Source organism: Pinus tabuliformis, chromosome J (genome assembly GCF_031772625.1).
Source record: "Pinus tabuliformis cultivar Carrire ecotype Pingquan chromosome J, CPIR1, whole genome shotgun sequence".
Taxonomy (NCBI): Eukaryota; Viridiplantae; Streptophyta; class Pinopsida; order Pinales; family Pinaceae; genus Pinus; species Pinus tabuliformis.
The window spans coordinates 1292210854-1292233590 of record NC_142295.1 but is presented as its reverse complement, the minus strand read 5'-3'; the positions used below and the strand labels follow the sequence as shown (position 1 = coordinate 1292233590).

Genomic DNA, 22737 nt, shown 5'->3' with positions numbered 1-22737 from the left:
CATGTACATGACACCACCTACACAACGTGTAGACAATGCCTCATGTACATTGCACCACTGTGCAACGTGTACACAATACCACATATACACAGTACCAAGCACACAACAGGTATGCGACACCACATGTACACAATGCCAAATGCATGAAATATACACAACCCCACCTGTACACAATGCCACTTTTACAACCTGTACACAACACTACATGCACACAACACCATTTGTACAATCATGTACACAACACCATATGTACATAGCGCCACATGTACAACATGTGTACAACACCATATGAAATATTCACCCGACACTATTTGTACTGTCCTGTACATAACACTGCATAAACAACACGTACACACACTATATATACACAACACCACATGTGCACACATCATAGATGTAACATGTACATAATATACAACATATGCACAACATTAGTACTACACATCTAAAACCACATTGTCCTTACCAAGAAACCTTGCTTCAAGGGTCTTATCCATGCTTATCCTAGCATGTTGTAGACCACACTGCTTTCATTTTTCTTATGTTTCCCTCTCTATAACCTGTCCATAACATAAGCATAGGAATAATACAAGAATACAATATAAATTCACATTCACATGATACTGACCTCATATTTTCATCATGACTACTCTTCGCACTTGATTCCAAGGAACCTCATCATGTCATTCACCTGCATAAGAAATCATTTCTCCACAAGCATGATCTCTGACAACCTTGTCGGACAGTGACATAGATACATGGATACATACATACATATACATAAAAGCATAAACAATCGTGATCCTGTCAGAAAACTACATTCACACACACACACACACACACACACACAAGTATATAAACATATAAATGTTAGCATTAATAATCATGATCCATGATGACCCTGTCAGACAATACATACACACTTACATGTATACATATATATAAACATCCGCATAATCACGATCACAACATAATTACCATATACCATAAGGTCTAGGTTAAGAGGACTTCCTTATTTGTGCACAACATCCACAACATTGATACCAATCATTCCCAACATAGCCAAGGCATATGACACCTCAAATCCATTTACTTTACCTTTTCAGGTTACATTTCTCATTTATGTAATCTCATTATCCATTTATACCAATGGACCCAACTAGTCCAATCGACCTTCATAGTCTTACCTTCCGCTATGCTTACTCATACACTGAGCTTCATCCAAGCCTTACATCACCCATCGAGTACCACACAGCTCACCTAGAGCTCCATTAACTTTCCTCTTTCCCAACCAATTCCCAAGGCTCAAAACATAACAGGAAAGACAAGAAAAAACCAAGAAGAAAACCATGAAAACCAATAACAATACGACACCACAAACAAAGTGGCATAGCTATGCACCAGACACACTCAAAATTGCAAATCAAACGTAACAATCACAAAATACCGAAATCACAAGACTAACAAAAAACACCATGACTCAATCGCCATGGTTCCCAAGGAAAGCTCAACCAAAGTCTTCTTCAAGATTTCATGGAAACCTCTCTTGCCATGCAACTCCATGCATCATACTTCCATCGACACATAATTGTTAGTGCATAAATAAACATAATTATACACCAATTAACTTACCTTCTTGTGCCAAACAAGTTTCATGCAATTGAATGCATCCACGCCATCTTTCAAGGTATTCCAATTTCCTTGACTAGCTAGAGAATAGCTAATATACCTATCAAGTACATGTTCATGAATCTAGCACATATCCACATAATGTTAGACAATAGTAGGGTGAACAAGACTTCATGTATGCAAAGCACTCATTCGTTTGGAATTAGGGTTTGCAAGCATAGCCAAATGAATTCTTGTCCAATTCCTTCTTTTTACCATTTTACTTGGTTGCAATCGAGACTTACTAAGTACTGTCACATCACCCAACTTTAGTTATATAAACACATCAACTATTAGTACCTTGTCACGCCAATACCAAGCATGTTTCCTGCAACTGCTCACACATGTCCACCACATGTTCGAAATATCAAGACAAACATATCTGTCAATTTGAAATCAACTTTTACAAACAATCATGTCCTAACCCATAGTCAACTCATAGTCATTAGACATAATGATACAACTGTCATCTACATTCAAGTATATATCAACTGTCTCAACACATATGTGTTAGTACAATCATATTAAAACAAGATCATTGGAACACATACTCATGTTATGAAATTCATCAAACATTCAAACAACTTGCAAACATACCATGTTAAATAAATAAACTAGACACCAAACACTCAAACAACAAATAAATGTCATAATCAAACAGTCATGCACAAGGTAGATGACATAAATAAGTTCATAGCATAATGTATCTCAGGGGGGGAAATCATTTTTTCACAATCAATCTAGTTAGCATCATATAACTTCTCAACACATCACCTTAAACATAAATAAGATCATGATATCCATAATAGTCACTAAAACTCATAAAAAATTATCATTCATACATAATAATCATATCTACACAGTCACTCTAGATTAGTATGACATAATATCACAACATATTAACTCATACATGAATTTCATAACCCTAACCATTTGCATAGACCAATCCTACTTTGTATGATACATATAACATCAATATCTTAATGTAATAACCATAATCACCAATTTACTAGCATTTAACAATAATAAGCTATATGTCATGCTCATCAACAACATATAACTTAATAATCAAGCTATATAACATAAAACAATAATAACAATGCATATGACTGCATGCTACTATCATTCATGACTATCCAATGTTGGGACAGGGTCCCCTAGGGTTAATTTTGGGGCTAAAAGCCCAAGTTTTTGTATGTAAAGTGTAAATTATTTACAATTTATGGTCAGGGAGCACGTAGATGTAAAGTGTCATAAAGGGTTTCCACCCTCCTTGTATGTAAGTTGTGTCAGCTTTAGAATATCTACCCATGGTCTATGGACCATGGGATTGTATAAAAAGGAGAGTCTTAGAATAGTCTAAGGGAGAAGTAGTAATGATGATGAATGTAAAGGGTTATTAGCGAAAAGAGGGAAGAGTTTTAGAGTGGAAGAGAGGCTCTGCATCTGTGTGCGCAGAGGCCTAGGGTAGAAGTTTGCAGTTGAGTGCGTGGACCCCTGTAGCTGAGTGTGCGAGGTAGTTAGAGTCTGTAAGAAGATCTGAAGTACTAATAAAGAAGATTACAATGGAAATATTTGTGTTTGATCTATTTACCTCTGTAATGAATAAATGCGGCTATATTATGCTGAATAATGGGTTCATGATTTAATGCTATATTGATGCGCAAATCTATATTTTTTACATTGTTATCTGAATGCAAGTAATAATATATGTTTACGTGAAGAACATATTAATGCATATTGAAGCTATTATATAATTAAGCCGATTTGGTTAAATACAGAAGTAAGAGTACTTACAGAAGCGCCTAAGTGGTTGATTCACCTGGTTAGGGTCTGCGAAAGATAGTCATAGACCTTCATGAAGGTCTAGAAGCCAATTGAGAGAAGTATATCAACAAGACATAAAAGGCTTATCGATCTGCACGAGGGCAGAATTAGGGCATAAAACGACATCACTACCATATCTAGGTGCAGAAACTTAGTTCCAGCATCCTGCCATATTTCTTCGGGTGAGACTTTAGTCCGCACTCTGCAGATTGAAGCCAAAAGGGCTAGTAGTGTAGGGATTTGTTTGGATAAATTAACATTGAACCTGGGTCAATACCCCTATGCCAACAAATGGTTATGTTGCCGGGACAGGGAGCTACATAAAGAGGTGTGTGATGTCGCATCACTGGAATCCGACTAAGAAAGAAATTGAAGATTGGTTGGATAGAAAGATCCACAAATTCGCAGAGAAAGAAAATAGAAATTCGTAATTGACGAAAGAATAGTGGTTGGATAGATACTTATACACAGAGATACATGAAATCTTCTTTTGTTCCTTCCCTGTTGAGTTGTACGAGTGGATTGCTAAATTGGTAGATAGCCAAGGAATGTGGAGGATTGAGGGTCCGATAGTGCGGACCACAGAGTTAGTGCAGAGATTGGAAGCCTCTAAAGATAATATCGCACGCACTGTCAACCATTGCCTTAATCATATCATAAGAGGATTCATGACCAAGTTCGCATTGGATACTTCAGTCAGTTACAACGAAGTAGAGCATCGTTTCTTCAAGGGACCATGAGGTAAGTATTTAAGGTCTCTAAACACTTGGATTGAGATGCTCTTGTGTGAAAAGTGAGTTAAGCAAATACCTTGATGCTTGGAGTTACGCGAAGTGGAAAGATCTTCAGGGATAGAGGGAGAACAGGCCCTGAATATATCTCATTGATCGAACCTCCTCTGAGTGGCGCAAGGAAACAAAACATGCTTCACCATAGAGCGTTGTTTAGTTAATAAGACTAGGGTTCCCACAAATACCCCATCCACTGACCCCACCTCCGAATTCACCTCCATAGCATACCCCTTCATGTTATAGACATTTTTGGGCACTGCAACCCCAAGCATAAATGTCCATAAACTAAGGGCTGCTAAGTCCCTAAAAGTGTTGTGCCAATCCCTAAAAGAACAAGGTCAATTGATTACAACTTCTCCCAGAAGTTCTCCATGAAAAACTGCTCAGAACTGGTCAAAATTAGACCATTTCACCTACTCCATAGGCAAAGTGCATTGCATCTCACCTAAATACACACAGTGGGTGCGTTGCATTTCAAAAATCCCTTCTATGGGGTGCGATGGGCGAGAAGGGACAAATGGCAGTGTCAATCCGCGAGGTGGAGAAGCATGGAATCTTCCAGAAATTTCTCCTGTGACACTTGCCTCTCTGAATTCAACCAAGGATGAGTAAGAGATCATCAATCTCCAAGTGGAAGCAAGAACTATCAGAGGGAAGACACTAATCAAATCATAGGCTAACTCATCTCCCTTGCAGACATCTATATATGGATCCCTCATCCCAGAGATCTAGAGGCTGGAATTTTGCATCTTGTAAGGAATTGCTGTTGGTTTCTTGAGGCAACATCATAGTGTTGGGTGATCTAAGATTTTCATGAGGTGAAGAGGGGCTCACTTGCTGAGAGGATGATGTTGGGCCAGAACAATTGGTTGTAACTCTCTTGGCTCTTTCTTGATTATCAATAAAGCTATTCAAGTTTTCCTCCATACTCTTGTGTGATTTATGTTTTATGCATTTGTATGGTCAATTTACATCTGATCCTAGATTGTTTATGATAATAGATCCATGTTCTCGTATAGTGTTATGCTGCTTTGATCCCACAGGTATTCTGTGAAGCTGGGTATACAAGAAAGCAAGCAGCAAAGGACTATCAAAAGAGATAGGAATCGAGCAAGGAACCAAGCACAAGACAGAGGTTGGTCTCCTTTATTCTTCTCTCATCTATCTTTCATAAAGGAAAACGAAAGTAGTTTTACTTTGTTTGTTTCTAAGGTAGCTACCATCCTTAGTGGGATTAGCAGTTCTGCATAGACACTTTTCCCTGTAACAAAATGGCGACTCCGCTGGGGAGCGACTAGAATGATTGTTTATCTACATTTCACTACAACAAAACCAGCGATTTGCGCCAGATTTTAGTGCATTTTTTTTGTAATTGTGATGAGCAACCTGGCGCTAAATCTGGCTCTATTGTACAATTTTTAAAGTGTCCTTTTTTGCACCTGATTTTGCATCCTTTTTCACGCTAGATTTTGCATCATTTTTTACACCAAACTATGCATCATTTTTTGCGTCAAATTTTGAACCAAGATTTGCATCTTATTTTATGACAGGTTTTGCTTCTAGTTTTGTGTCATTTTTTGCATCTATTTTTCATTCTCTTTTGCTTCCTATTTTGTGTCATTCTTTGCTTCCATTTTTGCACCATCATTTGCATCAAGTTTACACTGTATTTTGAATCCAATTTAACGTCTTTTTATGCATCCATTTTGTGTCAGTTTTTGCATCTAGTCTTACGCCAGGTTTTGTATCTAGTCTTACACTAGTTTTTGCTTCTATTTTTGCACCAGCTTTGGTGCCTATCTTTGCACCATGTGTTGAATTTGATTTAGCACCAAATTTTGCATCCATTTTTGTGCCCATTTTTGCATCTTTTTTTGGACCATTTTTTACATCCACATTTACGTTTGATTTGTCTCCATTTTTCCCATCTCATTTTGCACCATATTTTACGTCATTTGTTTCATCCAATTTTGCATCATTTTTAACACCATCTCTTGCATCTAATGTTACATCATTTTGAGCATCCAAATTTGCATTTATATTTGCATCTTATGTTGAGTCATGTGTTGTGTCCACCTTTGCATCTTATTTTGTGTCTAATGGTACATTCAATTTAGAGCCATTTTTTACGTCTACTTCTGTATTTTTTTTTGCACCAAGTTTTGCATCCAATTTTAAGTTATTTTATGCCCCTTTTTGCACCATTTTTTTGTGTCTACTTGTGTCCAATGTTGCACCATTATTTACACCGACTTTTTCATCCAATTTTGCATTTTTTTGGTGTCTAGTTTTACATCGTTTTCACCATCCAAATTTGCATCTTTTTTTGCCTCATTTTGTGTCCACATTTGCATATAATTTTGTGTCTGAGTTCGAGCCTAAATTTGCATGTGATTAGGAATCATTTTTTACATCCAATATGGCATCCTTGGTTTCACCTTTTTTAAGCCCCATTTTGCATCTTGTTTTATGTCTTTTCTTACATCTTTTTTTTTCCTTTTTTGCACCCAATTTTGCATCCCAAATTTACACCATTATTTGCATCATCATTTGGCATATTAATTTGTAACGTTTTTTGCTTCTTTTTAACGCTCAACTTTGCATCTTATTTTACATCTAGTTGTTGTCCTTTTTTGCATCTAATTTGGTGCCCATTTATGTGTCCTTGTTTTTGCCCAATTTGATATCCTTTTGTATGCCATGTTTTGTTCCCTTCTTCGTGTCAACTATTGCACAATTTTTCACTTCTAATTTAAAACACTTTGTATGTCAATTGTTTGCATTTTGTATTAATTCCTAGTTTAACATCCAATTTTACTTTCAATTTTGCATCCATGGTTACATCCACATTTGACTTCTTATATAGAGTATATTTTTCTTTACATATATGACCCCCTTTATAGATTCATAGTGAAATATATGATAGTTTCTAAATATCATTAAAGCAGATATCACAATTCAAAATCATTTGTAAAGAAATTTAAGAGAAATTGACAACATCCATCCAAAAAAATAACAATGTGTCATTAACAATTTTCAAAACATGTATAAAATAGCAACATAATACTAATAAAATCAGTATTATTTTTAATCAAAACAAGTAAAATTCAAATATGATTAACAAATCAAAATATTTCATGAATATCGTTATTCTACGATAAATTAACAACATACATAAATCAAACTCATCATATGATTACAAAATCAAAATGTCTCATTGATATAGGGTAAATTCACAACACCCATCTAAACATAACAATGTCATTCTACACAATAATTTCTTCATAAAAAACAATGCATGTGCATGCCTAGCTACCACCACCAAGATCATCCTCATGATCATCTTGACCATCCTCATTACTCTGATCCACATCATCACCAACACCGCAACTATCATCATCATCTCCTCCTTCACCACCATCATCCTCATCCTCATCCTCATCATCTCCTGATATATGTTGAACATAATTTGGATCATCGTCTTGGCAATCATTACCTATAGCATTCTGACAAAAAAAATCAATATTACATGTTAGTATTAATTACATAACACAACGCATGTTTTTGTTATACAATGTTAACCATAAAATGAGGTAAGATATACTAGCATTTGCACCAGATGTTGCAAAGGAAACGTCGTAAGGCATAAATTGAAAAATACAAATACAACAAAAGAATACTTTGATAAAGAATAAAAATATATTGAATGCTCAAATCAATGCCCCATTAACTGGAAGCATTTAGTAGACATATCTATCAACATTAGGATTATACACAATGATCAAGAAATTTTCCATATACAAACAACAACTTCCACAACAACCTTTTGTCACATCCACATTTTAAGAAATGCCTTGGAACGTGATCGGAATCTTCCATATTGCCTTTTTCATTATGCAGATAAATCTTCCATATTGCTATTTTCATCATGAATATTGTTAGTTCATTGTTGTAAAGTGTTAGTGTGTTAAATTCAATACTATAAGTTCGACAAGTGAAACACATTCCTCAATTAGCATAATATACATTTTTCTCTCACCGTGTATTTTTCAGTCAAAGAGCACAAGTAACATATTAACATGTATTTTCCCTTCATTATTTTCATCATAGAGCCAAGAAATCTACGCCTTATCTATAAAGTAACAAAAACATTTTGAAATAAGTTTAATATTTCAAGCCAGTGTCTAACCTATAAAGTAACAAAAACTTTTTGAAATAAATTTAATATTTTAAGCAATTGACTAACCTACTTTAATAATTGAAAAATTCCCAAAGATGAATTATACTCCATAATAAGAGAGCCAACATTGGAGCCCATACTTTCACTAAAACCAAAAGAAACACAACCACTTGTTAAGAAGAAATTCAAGTAATAATAATAAAACAAAAATAATAAACATTAAAGTATAAAATGGTATTTCCAACACACAAGTATAAATATACATGCTCTATGTCCATTGTTAGATTAAATGGGTGTGGAGAAAATTAGTAGAGAACCCAAAATTGTATTTATAATTAGGATGGGTGGAGAAATGCTTTAAATGCGGGTTGTTGTCATTCTAATGAAACCCTTTGCAAAGGGGATGTTAAGATTCTGAGAGAAAAGCTAGGCTTGGTAGAGAACACCTTCCTTGTTAAACATTCCCCTACTGTAACCAAAAGGAAAGGGCAAGAGAAACAATAATTAGGTTTTTGTTCACAAGTTGTACAAAATATATAGGTGCTATTGATGTTTGAGTGAATAATGGGAGAGATTATTTATGAAATTGTGATAAGGCGCACCTAGTTTTGTCAGAAAGAGGCATATTAATGACAAGTACATCACATTTAGGTAGCATTTCGTCAAGATTTGTCTCCAATGTTGCTCCAGTTTCCTTTTCCAATTCGGGTCCAATAGAAAGACGGTCGTGGTAAAGAAGCTTACAATTGAAGGGCTGTACAAAGGAACACAATTCAATTCAACATCATGTAATGTTTATTATTATTAGATTGAAATTTTGAAACAAACAACATGCATGCGTAAGAATTATGGAGCACTTATTTTTGAAAAGAAGTTTGCAACATCATGAAGTAGTACTAGATCCTAAGAATGAATACCTTCAAACGCTTAAGTAGTTCTTTGCCAATACGCCCTGCACCAATAGAACCAATAGTTTTCCCTTCTAGATCATATGACCTGTAAGAAATTGCTGCCACTTTCCAATCACCCTCAACAATTTGCTTATATCCAGGCACAAAGTTTCGCATCAATATGAGAATGCGCATTAGCTCATCTTCTAGCACGGACACCACATTACTTTCGCTGATCTTCAACCAATGATGATACAAACAAATCAATGGAATTAAAAAATATATCCAATATAAATAAAATGCGTTTAAAAGTAACTCTCTATTTTATTTACAGGAAAATAAAGAGAGTGTTAGTCTATCTGTGTTTCTCGAGATATAATGCCCCATATCCAAAATACGAAAGCTACAGGAGAACAGTTATTACACAATACAATCTCACCATTACAAAGGAGTCGATAAAAGACCAAATGCATTAAAGCTTTCCAAGAAATTGCAAAAACATACAATAACACAAGTGAAGATCAAGGTAAATCTGCAGTACATGTTGGATTGGGGATAAAGCCAATATCATAGCATGAGATTGACAATTAAATGAGTTGTAAATAATAATGGAATGATATGGAATTGAATAGCCTACAGGCTGAATATAAACAAGAGAGTTATTATTTCATTGTTATTAATTTATTATAAAATCACATTTTTTAAAACAATAACTATTTTTATTTCAATACCAACCATTAACTAATTTCTAAGAATAATTGTAATTATTGTTGTCCACTTCATCTTCTTTCCATTTCTGTACCATGAGGGAAAAACCCAATACCATTCCTATATCTTAAAATTAACATTAAATATGTCAAAATAGCTCAAGCATATTTTTGCAAGCATATTTTGGAAAACAATCATTACAGACGGATTAAACAAAGAAGAGCGCTTTGAGATCTTCCGCAAATCTTTCAGGAATGTAATAAGAGAAAAATAAAACCCATGGGTAAGTACAGCCAAAAGGATAATGAATCAATCTAGTCACAGTAAATATCAATATGATAATCCAGGTAAGATGTATTGTCACTTTTCCTGATTTCAGCCCTCTTGGCACCGGTAGGTTACCTATATCCTCACCCAAAACCAAAGTAGAAGCAGGCCTGGCTGGGAGACTATCTTTCAAAATTGACAAGGTATTATTTCTATCAATTAGAATGCACATCCTCAGGTGTTCAAGAATAATTAATAGAACAGTCAGCTAGATGAGCAGATCCAATTTAGAGAATCTCACTCAGATCTACTTGACATCACCTCCATGATTTAAATAATGATTGGAGGAGTCTTAATACTCCAGAGTCCAGATCACTTAACATACAGAAACTAAGGCAGCCAAAGAACAATATCCCATCACTCCCATGCCACATATATATGTTTAGGTATAGTTGGAAGGACACATACCTTTCCTGTAACTAATTCAGCAAGGTTGTCATTACAAGTTTTGGGCTATGTTCACTGCCCTGGTATTGAAAGGTATACATGTTTTTCACCTTAATTACACACATCAATGCATATGTATGTTCAGGGTTTAAGCTCATAGGCCTGTAGCTATTACAACAAAACTACAAGTGTAAATATATAATACAGTGAATTCATTTCTGAGCAAATTCCAAGTCCAGCGTTTGTTCAAGCCAAACAGTCATAAGGTTCTGAGTATCTTATGGTCAAGCATCTCATCAAAAATGCATTCCATCACATTTTATCAATACCCATGCACTATCAAAAGACACGGCTCTGTTCCTTCTCCTTGTTATCAAAGGACACGACTTTCTATATGTTAATTTGTACAATCTTAATTCTTATTCTATTCTCTATGTACTTTCTAAATCCTAATCCAACATATCCTAGATCCAACTTCTGCAATATCCAAGGATCTTCATACTTCCACCTTCATACGTTTCTCACAGCAAGACCCAAATATAAACCAAGGCTCTGGAGGAGAAACAAGAAGAGAGGAGTGTAGTGACCAACCTGATCTGATTTGCTAATAATACTACAAACTAAAAGATAACTCTCACTTTATTGTTTGTAGCTTCTTGGGGGTGAATGTGACAATGTTATATATGTCATAAGGATCTGGAATCTGATATCTCCTCTTTGTTGTGGGCTGCTGGTTCCAGGGTGAGAAAAAGTGGTATAAAAGTCCTCTAAAAACGAAGGTGAAGGGTGTCATAGTGAGGTGGTTTTCCAGTTGCTTGCATCTATATAAACTATAAATGGATCTTTACTATAAAGTATTCTAAAGAGTTTCTTCAACTTACTTTAATATCCTTTTAAATTAACTTGTCCTCTTCTCAAAGACCCATATATAAATAAAGCATTGTTCATCTTTTCAAAGCTCATGTCTTAAGCATTCCATTAATACCAATAATAAAAAGACGGATGATGATTCCGATGTATGTAATTTGTAGTTCTTGTTGCCTATGAAGTCTAAGGAGCTTAATCCCTCAAGAGTAAAATAGTAAAAGGAATTTAAGTCTCGGTCATATTGTTAGTTCCTAATCTCCTACTAACAAAGACATTTCGCTATCTTTTTTCAGGAGTCAAGACTAAACTGTATGTAATCCAAAACATACTTTCTTTGTCCAAGATTTCCCTACTTGTAATAGATTACTACAACCACATATACTACAAAAAGAAACCAATAACTCCTAATTATTATTCTGATGCCTTTGTGAGTTACTGATTAGATAATATAAACAAAGGAGTTATTCTTTATTCCAAGTGATACTAAACTAATAAGAAGACTAATCATACTATTCTTGTTTGTATTATCTCTGTATCTTTTCTATCTAAATTAAATCTAAAGAGGAAGAATTGCTTGTCCTAATCAAGTGGGGTGAGGATCTAGGGCGACCAATGGGAGAGGAAGGCCTAAATGAGGCACACACTTCTTCTGCTGCTAGGGCCTGGGTTTTTAATAGGATAACCACAGGGATATGTTGCAAGGACAGGGGAATAATTGGTTCTATGCAATGCCATGATCTTCTTTACAAGAGTCACTGCTAATCCCTTGAATGTATCTTGTTTTTTTTTTTTTGCTTCTAGGATGGACCTACTTAGTCCTTCAACAACTAGAAGAAATAAATAAGGAGAAAAGGTACAACCTTGTTTTAAGTTTTAACCCTCTTGAGGGTCTTAAGAAATTAGAGGCTGAACCATTTATAAAAAATGCATAAGAAGCTTAAATTACACATCCCATAATCTAATTTACCAGTGGTAAGTTGAAACTAATATGGATAAAAAGAAGTATCAGAAAGAGCCAAGACACCCTTTATAAGCCTTGGAGAGGTTCAACTTGATCACCATTATTGTAACATTTTTGACTTGAATAATATGGAGGCCCTCTTGTGCTGAAACAATTGCTTCATGGATCTGACGATCCTCTAGAGAACCAAGCGGTTCTGTTATATGAACTTACAAAGTAGTGCTTTCAATCTGACAGCCAAAACCTTAGCCATTATCTTATAAATACAATTAGACAAAGAAGTGGGTCTAAAAGCATAAAAAGACTCAGGTTAATCCACCTTTGGAATGAGTGCAATAGAGGTCCAGATGAAGGAGCCAGGGAGCCTTACTAAAGCTTCTCATTTCTTCCACTACCTGAAGTAAGTTGTCTCCCAACACTTCAACAAATCCCAAGTAGAACTCCACAGTCCACCCATAGGGATTGGGACTCTTGTCCTTATGGAAAGTGGACAAACACATTCAAAAGTGCTTTTCTGGACAGATCACCATTGCTGGAACTTTTTTGACTTGAATAGTGTAGAGGCCCTCTTGTGCTGAAACAATTGTGTCATAGATTTGACAAACTGTTCTGGTTAGATGAAGTTAGAAAGTAGTGATTTTAATCTCACAGACAAAACCTTAGCCATTATCTTATAAATCCAATTACATAAAGCAGTGGGTCTAAAAGCATAAAAAATGTTCAGTCTCAAAACTCTGAAGTAAATTTGTAAAGAATGTAGCATTAGCTTTCTTGGCTTAGTGAAATCCCTAATTTTCTATCCTATTTGCCTGTCTTAAAAATCTCACGAAAACCTGTAAAGATTGTGCCATTGTGTACGCTTAGCCTCTAAAAGCCCTAGCTTTCTATCTTCTTCTGTGTAATTTGAATAGAACACCATCAAATACCAGAATTATCAATTCCCATTCTCCAAAACTTTTAAATGTGCGGAACTGAGACAGAAATCATTCAATCAAACCACTCGAAATGCATCTGAATGCTGATCCATTAACTTAAAGAACTTCTTCCCAAACTCTGCCATTTTTTAAACAAAATTTATCCATACATGCATACATTGTATGTATGTATGTATGTATGGATTGTATACATGTATGTATGGATTGTATACATGTATCTATGGATATGTACTATGCATACATACATGCATACAATCCATACACACATGCATACAATCATACATACATACATGCATCAATTGTGTAAAATGAGAGCTCAAGTGCCAATTGCCAAGGGATATACCTATGCATAGATGACAACATTTTATTTAGCCAACATGTGAAGCTTGCAATTAATTGGATTATGAACCAGATTGCCTTGGGAAAACAAAGAGGGGTCATGATATGTCAAATGGAGTAAAATTATTCTTTCTCTTGCTGAGGATTAAAGCTACATCAACTCTCAACTTGCCCCTGCCAACCATCTCACTTTCATAGATAAGAAGATGATGTTGTTGGTTATGGTTTTTCTTATTGGTGCAACTAGCCAGATACTGCACGTTGCACATTCTGCAATTTTCCCTTGACCCTTATATGATAAGCTGGTATAACCAAATACACACTTGCAAAAGGAATGTGTAGGCAGAGATATATTCAAGAAACCTTACTACTACAATGTTTGTTTGAATGTATCTTGTTCCTCAATCTCATGGGACTAGTAAGGAAGCTTGCTACATAGCTTTTACCTTTATTTAGTTAGGGCCAGAAATGAGACTCTGATCGTATGCAACCAGCAAGTTACCATTTGGGTTGTTGTATATTTCTTCAGCTGGCATATTGGTCACCTCAATTTGTTGGGGTCAGCGAGATTTCAAGCAGCTGGATATTGCCATATTGCCCCTACTCACAGTAAAAATTTACCTTGAACATTCTATATAGTATTATCTTGACCTAAATAGGACAAGAACGAGCACTCTTGTCATGTGTCCCTTGAATCTTGAAAGAAAACTTCCATATAAACTACACCTCCATTACCATATCATTGCCTATTCTCAAGGATGGCATTCACATCAGACAGTTGGATCAAGAAGAGTTATCTTGCCAATAAGTTCCACAAGCCATGAAGATAAGTACAAGGCTGCATGCCCACCATTGGGTAAGTTCCCTGGGTTTCTGCACTTCATCCACACATAAACCCTATATTGAACCCTCAAACAAACCCTGAATTTTCCCATCAAAACTACAAGACTTGGCCTTCAAAGTTCAAATTAGGCCTAAGCTCAACCTTCAAACATCGAAATTTGGCCACCAGAACAAACCTGAAACTCAGCCTCAACAACATTGAAGTTCGGCCTTCAACAGGGCTAAAACTCGGCCTCTAGAACAGCGTTGCAACTCACCTTCTAACTAGGACCAAAAACCTTCACAAAGAGTGCCAAAAACCCTTCCCACAAGAAAACTCTCCAACTATGCTTCACTTGGTTCATGAGGTATGAACCTTAGAATTACTCCTTTGATTGCTTAGACAAACCTGAATTGGCTTGAGCGAGTAAGTCCTAGGTCCCTACACATAACACCTATATATAGTGTGTTTGACCACCAAAAGCAAGGCCGACTTGCCCACTGGCTAGGCTAACTTGGCAGACTATAATATTGAAAAAAGTCATCTCTTTAACTAAAAGAAGTTAGGGGGAGTGCCATATAATGTTGCAAAAATCTTGGAATAAGCTTTCCAACCATATATATATATATATATATATATATATATATATATATATATATATATATATATATATATATATATATATATCATGTTCCATAATTGGAGTAAAAATGCATTCAAAGATAGGATACCTAAATGGGACATCAAAAATCCAAAAACAATATTTCAAGAAGGTGTGTCATATATCGTTGGAAAGGTCTCAAAATATGTTATTTGACTATATAACTCTCTTTCATTTGGATAGCCTTTGACATCAATAACAACCATTTTCAACATACATAATTCAAAGGAATCTGTTGCTAAAATTTAGCTACTTTTCACATGGCTACCATCCATCGTCTATCAGTTGAAATGTTAGACAAAAGGAAACAAGCCCAATACAACAAAAAGAGAGAATTAATAGCCTGTAATATGTCAAGCTAACAATCCACAAACAAGAAATAAGTGGCAGAAAATTTATAATAACACTTGCCCTTCTGTGCCTTCCAGGGTGGAAGGAGATGCGAATATAAACAAAGGATTCACGCTCATAGTTTAATAATAATTAACTACTACCATTATGTAACCATTCTGTAATTACTAATGGGCAAAAATAATAACATCTTACCCCACACTCACTTTTGGGAAAAAGTGGTGGCTGTGGAAAACTGTATGTAAAAGTACCAAAGGCAAAGGAATGTATTGATGCTCAAAGAATCATCGAAATGAGACCAAAAATCTTCAATTAATGCTCTGTTGTCCAATACAGTGTTGCAAAGATTGGTTATCTATCATCAATATCATGAGATATCATGATTCTCTCAGCTCAGGGATATTATCAGCAGAAAAAGTTGTGAATTTTACAAATTTTGAACATATCATGATATTTTGAAAATATCCTGATATATCAACAAAATGTCACCAAAAAATGGAAAATATTAGCTGAGTTAGCAGATTATTGGATTTTTTGGCTCAGTTTGAAGTGGTATCAAAGCTTTTTCGAGGTACAAAGTGGAAGAATTTTTATTTTTTTATATAAATTTTTCAAAGGAAAAAGAGGACAGCAAAAAGCAAATCATATTCTAAAATTTTAAAATATGAAGAAACCAGTTGTAGATCCGGGTTCCTCTAGAAAAATACCCAGCTTCAAAAAAATTGTGCAAATCAGAGCCTAGGAAATGGAGTTATTGTTGATAGAAAACCAAAGTTTTAGGGTTTTCCTGATGAAGACCACAGATTCTAGACCAATACATATTGACAGTTTGACCAGATTTTAGTCCATCCAATGCCAATAGATACAAAGTGGTTGTAGCATTTCCTAATTGTGGTCTATCTTTCAATTGCTTGAACCAGGACTATATCACAGATATTGCAGCAATAAAAGAAATAATTCCAGTCTATAGAAAGGTAGCATAGTAATAACATACTTGAGTTTTCGGGGTGCTTCAAACAATCTCGTCCTAAAGATAGGATTCCAGGTTGTTTGCAGATTTTAATTGGTGAGGTTGGCTCTAATTTTGGAACTTTGTTGGCTCTGCTGCAAGTATCATTTTGCCCCAAATCTTCGCCAAGCCTTTTTCATGGACTCACTAAAGGACTCTCATTTTCTGCATCCTTCATATGAGTAAACCTTCGACCCAGCACTGGTTTTCAATACAAACTTTCAAAGAGAGAAACTGGTAGTTTGGAGCAGGTTACAAGACCTCCTTCTATAATGAATAGAGATGACCCCGGAATGTGGCAAAAGTTCTCCCCTTCAGCTGGTGCTAAAGAAAACAAAGAGCTTCTCTCTGAAATCTCTAACGGCGTGCTTGGATGGCCTAATCTGACCAAAACTACAAAAATGTACCATGAGTTTTCCTCTACGTTGTTATATTGTGAAGGATAGTGTTTCCCTCAATTACTAACCGTTCCAATAGCCCCTGATTCCTGATCCATTAGTTTTGACTTCTCCAGACACTAAAGAGCATTAACGATTCTATTCCATTACACAAAGATGAGCTGGAAGGGAAAACCCTTCGGAGCACAGTATTTCATGTTGAGGTATCAAATTCTTGGTTCCATGGAAATAGAAACCGCATGAAGATATCTACGAACCACTTGAACATCAAAAATGTCCAGTCTCAAAACTCTGAAGTAAATTTTTAAAGAATGTAGCATTAGCTTTCTTGGCTTAGTGAAATCCCTAATTTTCTATCCTATTTGCCTGTCTGAAAAATCTCACGAAAACCTGTAAAGATTTGCCATTGTGTACGCTTAGCCTCTAAAAGCCCTAGCTTTCTATCTTCTTCTGTGTAATTTGAATAGAACACCATCAAATACCAGAATTATCAATTCCCATTCTCCAAAACTTTTAAATGTGCGGAACTGAGACAGAAATCATTTAATCAAACCACTCGAAATGCATCTGAATGCTGATCCATTAACTTAAAGAACTTCTTCCCAAACTCTGCCATTTTTTAAACAAAATTTTGAGCACAACCTTGTCTAGTCCATTTATAGAGAGCGTTAGTTTATGAAAGCTTGCCTGTAAGCCAAAATAGAGTCAAAATTTTCCATTGAAAGCTCAGAATAACTGAACCAGAAATAACCCTTGTGAAATTTGCTGCTTAAAACATTGTTTTGAGCACGACCTCTTTCTTCAGATTTATTTTAGATAATACGGTAGATTATTTAATGAAATATTTCCAGAAAGTTGAAATATGGCAAATTTTTCCAATCAAGAACTCTAAATAATTTCATTAAGACAAGGCGTAGAGGATTCATGACGGCGACAAGAAAATAATGGCGCTTTGCAATTTAAGCACTCTCTTGCAGAAAAATACCTTTTCTGAAATCGTTTTGACCACGAAGAAACGCAGATGAACTGTTGGAAGTCGTGCAGAGAGAGATCTGGTGGCTCGTGGATCGATTCTGGGGCAATGTTTATGCGATTGCAAACCATGATTGTTCATATGCGAGCTACTGAGCTCGTTGAGAGGGATACGCGCAATGGCGCCAAACTACCAAGAGGATTTGAATTTAAAGGTGAGATAGAATATCTACCGTCTGATCATGTTATCGACGGCCATATATTTGTGTTTCAGTAAAACGGATTTTCAAAGAATTTGAAATATTATACATTTTATAGAATTTGAAATATTATGCATTCTATTATTTAAGCTGAATAATAGTTTTACTTTGGAAAAATAATTGGGCACATCAAATAAAATATTGATGCGACTGACATAGAACTCCGAAACAATAATGCACCCTTCTCTTACTCCAAAACAATAATGCACCCTTCTCTAGCTGATGTGTCAATGCTTTCTTTGAAGTGGAACTTAAAGAATTAAGTAATTATTCATTATTAAATTGGGATTTTATATAAATTAATTGATTATTTATTAATGTTAATTTCATTTTATAATTTTATAGTAATTTTTAATAGATTTTTGTTAAAGATAATTATTTGAGCTATTATTGTATCAAGATTTTTGTTGTGTCTTTTATTATTATATTTTAATCCACTTTAAACATGCTCAAAATATGTTTTCATCTTCATTTGTGGAGATTATCTACTTGCATATTCAAAAAGTTTTGATGTAGTTTTTGCCTTGAAAAATGATTATTGTGATTGTAATGGTGATAAATTATTCTATAAACAGTGTTAAGTGTTATTTAGAATAAATGAGAAATTCTTTTTGAATATATAAGACTAATCTTTGAGAGAATAGATATATATTCCCTAATTATCACATAAACAAGGGGTTAATCTTGCATTTAGTGCTTTATCTCTATAGAGTTTCGCTAAACAAAGGGAATACCTCCTCCTGCGTGACTTCGATTGTCCCTCCCTCTTACAGGATTGCAAAGCATTAAGAATTGAATCTTCTTTATTTTAAAGATGTAGTCTTGTCGAATATACCAAAAACATAGTAGGATTCCTTCATTATTGACAAAATCAAGCACATGTGCAAGGGAAGTATTCATCTATGGATGGTTAACAAGTTCATTAATAACTACAAGCAAACGCTTCAAACTATGTATTTAATGATCTGTAGTCATCATCTAAAGAGTTCAAGAATCAAATCAATTCCAACCTAAGTTCTAAGTATATGGTAAACCTCTACTCTAGAGGTTCTATTATTGTAAAATTTCACGACTATGGAAGTTGTGGCAAGGTCTCAAAGGAGGGACTTTCTTTTTGGGGCAAAACTAACCTTTTTTCAAAAGATAGTTTCTATAATTGAATCCATCTTCAATATCCATTTCTTCAACCCCACTCTGCCGGATTTGAATATTGAATCCCCCCTACTTATTTTGGGATGAGATGATCTTTCAAAAGCCAACATAAATATATTGGGGACTTACAACAATATACAAACTAAGCAAGGAAGGGTATATACACATGTGTTAGAATTTGAATTGAAGTTGACTTGAGCAAAGGTATAACAATGCATATTTAATTAAATATTGGTGATTTTAACAACCACGTCCATTAGATTAAAATAATGATACTTTATGTGTATCTATATGCAAAGACAAAATACTTGAAAGGCACCTTCCCAACAACAAAGGTCATTATAAGAAAAATGGAAAAATAACAAGTTGATGGGTGGTATGATTGAATGAAGAATCAAAGGGCAAGAAAGAAGAGACATCCAAGTTTAGTCCTAATAAAAGATTTTATGGCCCCTTCCAAGGAGTGCGTTATTAAGAGGGACACAAACATGATCATGGAGTCTGTGCTAAAGTCTTATGGGAGAAATAGGAAGCATGTGAATGAGATATTATGGATTTCAAAAGAGAAATCATGTTATTCAATCCAATAGAAGCAAGGGGATTGGTGCTACTTGAGACTCCATAAGCTCTAAATCAATTGGTGAAAGCAAGAAGTCTAAAAGATAAATGCAAAGAAAGGAATATCCATCTATGTACAAATCTACAATAAATAAATTCAAAATTATACAGTGTTTCCATATAGACAATGTTAGGTCCCTATAACACTAGTGATTCCCCCATTACTAGTGTCATTGTGGCCCTTACTGTTATTGTTGTGCCCTTATTGTCCCCATATTGTTATTATTGTGCCCCATAGAAGCCCACTATTGTTATTTTTGTGCCCTTATATTATTATTGTTATGTTGACTTTGATTATATTGTGACCCCTTAGACTGCTATATATAGAAATGAGGCTTTGTCATTTGTATCATCCAATAATTGCTCTTTTGTGTAATGTAAAGGAGGTTGCCCCCTCGAAGAGGCTGATTTCTAAGTTGTTGATCTATCTTTTCTATCTTTTTGTGAGTTGGTTTCATAACAGACAACCTAGGTTTGAACCCTAAAAAGTGTAGGGTCTTTGTGAGTGTTTGTGAGGGAATGTGTTTGACATCACATAATTGGATTCCCTTCATCATCAAAGAGACATGTGTCCCAAAAGTCAATTTGGTTTAAGTGGATGTTAATATGATACATTGTATATTTTCTGAGGGTAGTAGCACAATTGGAAAAAATCATGTTGGCAAGCCCTTGTGTATCCAAGTGATTGAAAGTTCAATCCCCCAGACATATCTCACCAGTTGAACTTAAAAAAAATATGATACATTGTATATTTCAAAGCCATTAAGTTAAGTAATGACCTTGGCTAACCCAAATATTTAATTAGAATTTAAGCTCAAACACAACATTAGAAATGAAACCTTCACTCTAGATCTAAGGATATAGGGGTCAACATTGGATATTGGATACAAGACAAGGTGATCAAATGTATCTCTTGGACTAGCATTTTTTACAAAGGAATAAAAATTTTAATGCTTATATTAACATGTATGTATAATATAATAATGAAATAGTCACTCACTAGTTCATGGATAAAAGTGTTGGTGTGGAAGGAAATCTCGAGGGATGTGTCACTATAGTCATAAAAATTGCATTTATTGTGGCACATGGAGAACTTATTAATTAGGTGTAGCTTTAAAAATGGATAGGAGTGTTATCCTCCCCACCTAACTGCAATTCCTACAAATGACATATTTAGTGATTAATGAGTATATTGTTGTAATAATTTTGAACCCTGTGTTAATAAATCCCTATGCAATCCAATTTAACTTAGGTACCATCCTCAAAATGAGGAGAATTCATTTGTGGGTTTCCTTAGAATGTGTATTTCAAGGAAGAATGTGTACTTTGTCGATATGTTGAAAGGTTTTACGGTCTTTGTGTTTTAGTGTACCATGTCATGTTTGGCATTGAGCGTTGGGTGTGTTGGAAGCTAACTCTTGGTAAACTCAAATACACTTGTCCTAAGGAGGGAGTTGGGGTTTTAAGGTTCTCTGGTTGTAAAAGCTTTCAAAGTCAATGTTTTTCATCCTCTTCTTGCATATTGCAGCCTCAAGGCCATTCGATGAGTTGGTGGTCATGCTTAAGGTTTTCATCCTATTCTTGCATTGTGCTTAAGGTTGATTGGTAACTTGTTCCATGAATTATGATCAACTTTGGGTCCTCTTTCAGTAGACACCTCCTAGCCACAGTATTAAAGGCAACATGTTGGTTTCCTTTACTAATTTTAGCTTGTAATAAATTTAGATGTAATGGTTGTCACACGCGTTCATATACAACTACCTCATAACAAAGCTAACACAAGCACTTCTACCCATGCCTACATCACATCACAGAGGAGGAATCAATCAATATTATTCAATATCCCGCATTCGAGTATCCCTCCTTTGAGGATTCAATCCAACATTTATGGAGATCAGGTCATCCATTTACAATAACTAGCTTTGCCATATAGCATGTTCATATTCCTATTGTCATGGCCGAAAGTACCACCGACATATATCTTATGCAATACGAATAAATAATTAGAATGCCTCAATGGATGCAATTCATCCTATAATGCATAATGCATATATTAGATAACCCGAACCATAGGCTCTACCATTTCAAAACAAAATCATTTATCATACATAATCAATAATCCATCTGCCACAGTTGCATGACACGTTAACATGTGTATCTTAGGGATTATGCACAATTAATCAGAAGCGCAGCATTGGATGCATAGCACAAATAACTTGTACCATAGTTTATACAGTCGAGCCTTAACCACAGTTAACAGATTTGCATAGCGGCTCAAGCACGACTATTCACTATCTTAACAAAAGACAGGTTAACACCAATTCTACATAAGATCCACATACTGTGACTGTGATTAGAATTTCATTTATGTGCATCCATAAAATCATCTCATTAACGCCACATGCAGTGCATTTAAAACTCAAGCAAATTCTCTCATATGCTAAAGAATTTATAACATAGAGGGTAAGAAACCAACATACAGAACAATCCACGCAAGTGAGTCAAACTAGATCAAAAGAGAGAACGACACTTGGAAAACAGAGCACCGCTACCCAACCTAGAAATGACTCTTCAGTTCACCACCGAGTCAAGGTTCTTGCCATGGATCAACCG

At 35.1% G+C, this 22737-nt stretch overlaps 1 protein-coding gene across 4 annotated transcripts; it reads right to left on the bottom strand.

Moving 5' to 3' along the window:
- Positions 1–7334: 7334 nt before the first annotated feature.
- LOC149232007 (formate dehydrogenase, chloroplastic/mitochondrial-like) lies at positions 7335–18291 on the bottom strand. Of its 4 annotated transcripts, none has more exons than XM_089376415.1 (4): positions 18108–18291; positions 9384–9593; positions 9069–9220; positions 7653–7792 (listed from the first exon to the last, which is right to left on the bottom strand). In XM_089376415.1, exons 1-4 carry the CDS (start codon positions 18234–18236, stop codon positions 7783–7785), a joined length of 501 nt encoding a protein of 166 aa, XP_089232541.1. In that variant the 5' UTR covers positions 18237–18291; the 3' UTR covers positions 7653–7782. The 4 variants fall into 4 exon arrangements, with proteins under 4 accessions (XP_089232539.1, XP_089232540.1, XP_089232541.1 ...); XM_089376416.1 differs by having other exon boundaries at positions 7663–7792; positions 9112–9220; XM_089376413.1 differs by lacking the exon at positions 9069–9220 and having other exon boundaries at positions 7335–7792; positions 18108–18289.
- Between the last annotated feature and the right edge of the window lie 4446 nt (positions 18292–22737).

Coding starts and splice junctions, on each gene's coding strand:
- LOC149232007 (XM_089376413.1), bottom strand. CDS start 18,236: ATGAACAATCATGGTTTGCAATCGCATAAACATTGCCCCAGAATCGAT. Junction 9,594..18,107: donor TCAAAACGATTTCAGAAAAG/GTATTTTTCTGC, acceptor CATTGGTTGAAG/ATCAGCGAAAGTAATGTGGT. Junction 7,793..9,383: donor AACTACTTAAGCGTTTGAAG/GTATTCATTCTT, acceptor TTTTTTTGTCAG/AATGCTATAGGTAATGATTG.